The sequence below is a fragment of the Crocuta crocuta genome, unplaced genomic scaffold (genome assembly GCF_008692635.1).
Source record: "Crocuta crocuta isolate KB4526 unplaced genomic scaffold, BGI_CrCroc_1.0 scaffold306, whole genome shotgun sequence".
Classification (NCBI taxonomy): domain Eukaryota; kingdom Metazoa; phylum Chordata; class Mammalia; order Carnivora; family Hyaenidae; genus Crocuta; species Crocuta crocuta.
Window position 1 is genome coordinate 158,606 of NW_027529630.1, and position 6,055 is coordinate 164,660.

A 6,055-nucleotide genomic window follows, 5' to 3' on the forward strand; every position below is an offset into this window, starting at 1 on the left:
TTAATAGTTTATTGTCAAGTTGGTTTCCATATAAGACTCTGCTGATTTCAATTGGATTGGCTTTTCCATTTGCAGGTCAGCCGGGGAACCTGCTGATCCAAATTGGCTTTGGTTGTGAGGCTCTGCTTCAATCTGCAAGTTGATCAAGCAGCTCTGCTCATTCTCATTCTCTCTCATTCCTCATTCTCATTGAACCAATGGGCTATCCAGGATATATTGTCATGCTACAGCAAAGTCAGCAGAAGACAACAAGCCCCATTGCACAAGCAAATTTCAGGTCTTTGCTTGTACTTCATCTGCTAATACCCCATTAACAGATGGCCAACCCCAGAGTCCGTGGAGTTATGTATTCTGGGAGAGTGAATGTTTTTGAATAGTAATCTAATCTATCACCCAGAATGCCTGAACTCAACTCAAGAAAAAAACAAAAACAAAAAAAAAAGCAAGAGTTTGGGGAGGCTCAAGGAATAGTCAGAGGCTCTTGGTTAATATCACTTTCTTCCTTGGTGTCCACATGTCTAGAGGACTGAGACATTTGGGAACTAGTCAGAGACCTATTGAAAACAGCATCCTCCATATGTCCCTATGGGGTAAACCGTGGTATAACATGAGGAGGGCCTGGGGATGCTTTTTCAGAGCCTATCAAGTTTCTTTGTTCTTAGAATGGGAGAAACTCCTTTTAAGGGGTTACAAAATTAGAAGAATAAGAACATAGTTGTATAAATAGACCTTCATGAAGGTGTATAAGAGCTTCTTTAAAGAACTGACTGAAAGAGTGTTCAATTATGAATTCACATAAGAACACAAGCAGAAAGAGGGGCGCCTGGGTGGCTTAGTCGGTTGAGCGTCCGACTTTCGCTTAGGTCATGATCTCGCGGTTCGTGGGTTCGAGCCCCGCGTCGGGCTCTGTGCTGACTGCCAGCTCGGAGCCTGGAGCAGTTTCAGTCTGTGACTCTTTCTCTCTCTGACCCTCCCCTGCTCACGCTGTCTCTCCCTCTCTCTCTCCTAGAAATAAATTTAAAGAAAAAAAGAAGAAAAAAAAGAACACAAGCAGAAAGATAAGTAAAATCCAGTTTCATTTTTAGGATGTACTACAAAACGAAATAGTGTACTTTCCTTTTCTTCAAATACTCAAGGTCTTGAACTGTCATGAACTGGAGTGCAAAAATGGCTTACAACTCCAGAAATCTGTTTTCCCTGGGTTATAAAACAACTCCTAAATCTCATTTTACTACAAGAACAACAAAATCATCCTTATTCATGTTATAGGAACATTTTGAGGTCAGTGGAAGCTATGCTTCAGACTGTGAATCTGATTCACCTCTTCATGGATCTTCTCAATCATAGGTCTAGGTTGAAGAAAACATTCTGCCGAGGGACATGCTCATTCTTGTGGCACAGACAAAAATTAAGAGAAACAGAAAACACAAATGTATTTTCAAGTTTGTGATTATTGTGGAATATTTTAAGACCATTCAAATTCCATTGGCTGAAGAAAGTCACATAGCAAGACTGAATATTCCTGGAGTGAGGAAATTCCCCACCCCATGGTAGAGGGATGGGATAGTAAATATCTGTGAACAATAATACAGTCTACCACAACTATGTATTATAACATCTTTAGCTTCAGATGTCTCAAGTTCAAGAGCAAAGGGTATTAATCTTTCTTTCCATAATAGCTCAAAGATGATATTCAGCTCTTCATTCAATAAATACTAATGGTTGTTTTGGAAATGCATATGTGCATAAAAAGTTAGTTACATGATAGAAACTTATATAAGAGGATGTCAGAAGACTCTTTTGCAAAATGTTCAGCAAAGGAATTGGCTGTTCCTTGCACTTCTTTTCTGATTCACACTGACTTAGTGGAAGAAATAAGTCTGCTTAGAAGTGGAGCTGCCCAAGTGTAGACCCAATAACATAGGGTGTAGTAGTCTAATAGAGTGTCAGAGGCTAGAGGCCACTTAGAAAAGCTATGGAAACAGTTACAGTACTGGAAGTAATGCTGGTCTTTGGGTCACAAAATTTGTGGTCAATTGCTCACTCATGGTCTAGATGAAGAGTTCACCAAAACCTCAACTACATGAACCAGTCTCAGCAAATATTCCCATTGTCTTTCACTTAGATAACAATGGCATTTTGGAAGCTTCTTTGTTTTTCTTAATCATGTGATATGTCTAAGAAAATAAGAAGCTCAAACTAATGCTATCAGACAGACTAAACGGACACACCTGGTTTAATCTAACTGTATCTGTGAGAATGAAACTTCATTTTGTCATACTACAAAACTGCCAAACTTGAAATTTTTCCTCTCTTGAGATTTTTCCTCTCTACCTCAAACAAGTATGCACTCCATCAGAACTAATAGGTGAGGAAAAAGTAATTTTCCTACTTGAGATTTTTCCTCTCTACCTCAAACAAGTATGCACTCCATCAGAACTGATAGGTGAGGGAAAAGTAAGCATCTAAACTTTCTTTCTCTGAAATAGACTGAGCACATGATCACGAATCTGCTTGGTCTTGACACCGTAAATGATGGGATTAACCATAGGTGGAAAAAGAAGATAGAAAATGGCAAGGAGTATGTGGACATGAGGAGCAGCCTGGCGAGCCACACGGTGCATGACTGAGGAGATGACCACAGGTGTGTAGGTGGACAAGATAGCACCTATGTGAGACACACATGTCCCAAAAGCCTTGTAACGGGCCTCCTGAGAGGCAAGCTGTAGAACTGCTCGAAGGATGAAGATATAAGACAGGATAACAAAGAGCAGATCCAACACCACTATAAACACGGCCACAGAAATGCCATAGATATTGTTGAAACGAGTGTCCCCACAGGCCAGCCTTACCACAGCCATGTGCTCACAGTAGCAGTGGGCAATCAGGGGGCCTCGGCAATAGTGGAAGCGTCTGAGCAGAAAGGGGAGTGGAGTCATTAGTGTCACAGCCCGAGTCACAGCAGCCATGCCAATCTTGGTGATAAGGGATCCAGTCAGGACCGTGGTGTAGTGCAGTGGCTTGCAGATGGCCACATAGCGGTCGAAGGCCATGGCCAGCAGCACTGCCGACTCCATGATAGAGAAGGAGTGGAGAAAGAACATCTGGACCAGACAGGCATAGAAGTTGATCTCCCGATCTCGGAACCAAAAAATAGCTAGCATTTTGGGAAGTGTTGTAGAAGAGAGGACCAGATCAATGGCTGCCAACATGGCCAGAAAGAGGTACATGGGCTCATGGAGGGCTGCATCAGCCTGGATGATGAAGAAGAGGGTGCAGTTGCCTAGCAAGGCCAGAGTGTAGGCAAAGCAGAATGGAATAGAGATCCAGACATGCAGGTGCTCCAAACCTGGAACTCCTACCAACAGGAAGGAAGCTGGATGGGTTGTGGTAATATTGGAGGCAGTCATGGTTTTTTGATATTTTCCTTGTACATTTTTACAGGGCCCCTTCACCTTCTATATACAGATCTTCATTGGAGAATTAGCTCTTGTTCCTGTTGCTAGACTTTAAACAAAATCAGTTAGTAGTCCTCACAGACTTGGATAAACATAATCCATGTTTTCTACCTTCAAGGAACTTTGACTCTTCTTGAGTACATAGAACATAAAACATCATCAGAACTGATATCACAAGGCAACTTACATAAAGAAATGGAGAAAAAGTAGTGTTTCCTGTGTCCATGGTGGACATCAGGAATACTCTGATAAAAGAAGTGAAAATACGGTTAAACTAATTCATTGTTTTAGAACATACACTGGTACACGATAATCAAGCTAAGCTCACAGTCACTAAAAACAATTTTCTGTCCTGAAATCTCAGACCGTGGATGTCTGTATAAGTTGGAATAAAGCTTGCAGTGTCTAATGCCCCTATTTATCACAAAATCTGTTTTCTCTAGCACTACTTTTTTAGCTATGGTTGCCACTGCCACATATGGCTCTTTAAATTTGTTGATTAAAATTATTCAGTATTTCAATCACAAGACTTGTTAACTACTTACCAGACACACATGACTAGCAGCTACCATATTGGACTGCTCAGATACAGACTATTTCCATTGTTGCAGGACGTTCTGCAGGAGAAAACTGCTCTGGAATATATCTTTCTGGTCCTTTCCACATTCACAAATATTTGTAAGTACAGCTTTGCCTCCAACTTACTGAATAAGTGAGGAGCTGCTACAGCTTTGGTTCTCCATCTAAATTCATGTAAAACCTATTCATGTGGTCCTCTCTCCATTCTCCTCCCAGCTCCTCCATTGTCCTCACAGGAGAACTCTCCTGTTTACAAGACTGCTATCTGGCTTCCATATCAAATGTACTTTGTTTTGTTCTTTTTGGTTTTTTTTTTTACTATTGAAATTCAAGTTAGTTAACATATAGTATAGTATTTGTTTCAGGAATAGAATTTAGTGATTCATCACTTACATATAACATCCAGTGCTCAACCCAACAAGTGCCCTCCTTAATGCCCATCACCCATTTAGCCCATCCCTAAACCCACTCCCCCTCCAGCAATCCTCAGTCTATTCTCTGTATTTGAATCTTTTATGGTTTGCCTCCCTCTCTTGTTATCCTTTTTCCTTCCCTTCCCCTATGTTCATCCATTTTGTTTCTCACGAGTAAAATCCTACAATAGTGGTCTTTCTCTGACTTATTTTGCTTAGCATAATACACTCTAGTTCCATCCACATTGTTGCAAATGGCATGATTTCATTCATTTTGATCACTGAGTAATACTAATAATTTTTATCTTTCCCTCTAGCTCATTTTTCTTTCTTCAAACCGTTAAACACTGGAGTTGCCCAGTTTTTGTGCAATCTCACTTCTCTTATAGGATACAGTTAATGTGTGTTTTTAAAGCATTGAGATAATATTTAAAACATTTAACAAAACACTAAGCAGAGTACTAGAAAATGTGGTCTCTTTTTAATATAAGAAAACTACATTTCTGAAAGTTATGTCTAAGATACCATAGTTAATAGTTATGAAGCCGGTTTGAGTTCTAGCTTTCTCCATTCCAGTGTCCTAAATAACTAGGCATTTGTTTCTCCTATCTAAATGCCTAATAAACAACACACATTCAGTATACCTAAATTAAAAACTTTCCATTCAGTGCAGAGAACTGTTAGAATCTGAACATCTTGGATCAAGTCACTTTCACTTACACGAGTTGCATGACCCTTGCACTAGTGTCTTATCTCTAAACCTGTTCCCTCCTCTATAAATAAGGACTAGTAATGCCCTGTATTTATGTAAGGGATTGTAGGGAAAGGCAAGTGGGTTTATGTATAAAATACTTGTGTACAATCAGGATTTGCTGAGCTTTATTTGTCATTTAACTATATCTTTCTTCATCCATGTAACACCATTTTAAAAAATTAATATTCTCCCTCCTTTGATCTTATATTCTCATATTATTTCAAATCTCTGCTTCTCTTCACAGGAAGGATCCATTAAATGCTTGTATTCTGTTTCAATCTTCTCTCAAATATTTCATTTTCAAACATTCCAACCTGTATTCCATTCCCATTACTTCCCTGAAACAACTCTCATCAAGAACACCAAAAGCCTTCATAATGATGTTGCCATTGTAATTTATCTGCTTTTGTGCAACTTGACCCCAAAGCGACTTGTATCTGTCTCCTTTTTAAAACACTCTTTTCTCGGGGCGCCTGGGTGGCTTAGTCGGTTAAGCGTCCGACTTTCGCTTAGGTCATGATCTCGCGGTTCGTGGGTTCGAGCCCCGCGTCGGGCTCTGTGCTGACTGCCCGCTCAGAGCCTGAAGCCTGTTTCAGTCTGTGACTCCCTCTCTCTCTGACCCTCCCCTGCTCACGCTGTCTCTCTCTCTCCTAGAAATAAATAAAAAACATTTAAAAAAATAAATAAAACACTCTTTTCTCTTGGTAGAAAGATACTACCATTTCCTACTTCCGTAGATTGTCTTTTCAGTCTCCTGTTTTTGCCTTACTTCTGATTATTGAATTTCACAGTGCTCAACATTGAGATCCGTTCAACTTTCTATTCACAAAACATTTAGTAAACACATTTCA

The 6,055-nt window shown here is 40.0% G+C and overlaps 1 protein-coding gene across 1 annotated transcript; it reads right to left on the reverse strand.

Annotated features, from left to right (window-relative positions):
* Positions 1-2,465: 2,465 nt before the first annotated feature.
* LOC144229994 (olfactory receptor 52K1) lies at positions 2,466-3,410 on the reverse strand. The gene has a single exon (XM_077762152.1). The coding sequence runs from the start codon at positions 3,408-3,410 to the stop codon at positions 2,466-2,468; it is 945 nt and encodes a 314-aa protein (XP_077618278.1).
* Positions 3,411-6,055: the final 2,645 nt, after the last annotated feature.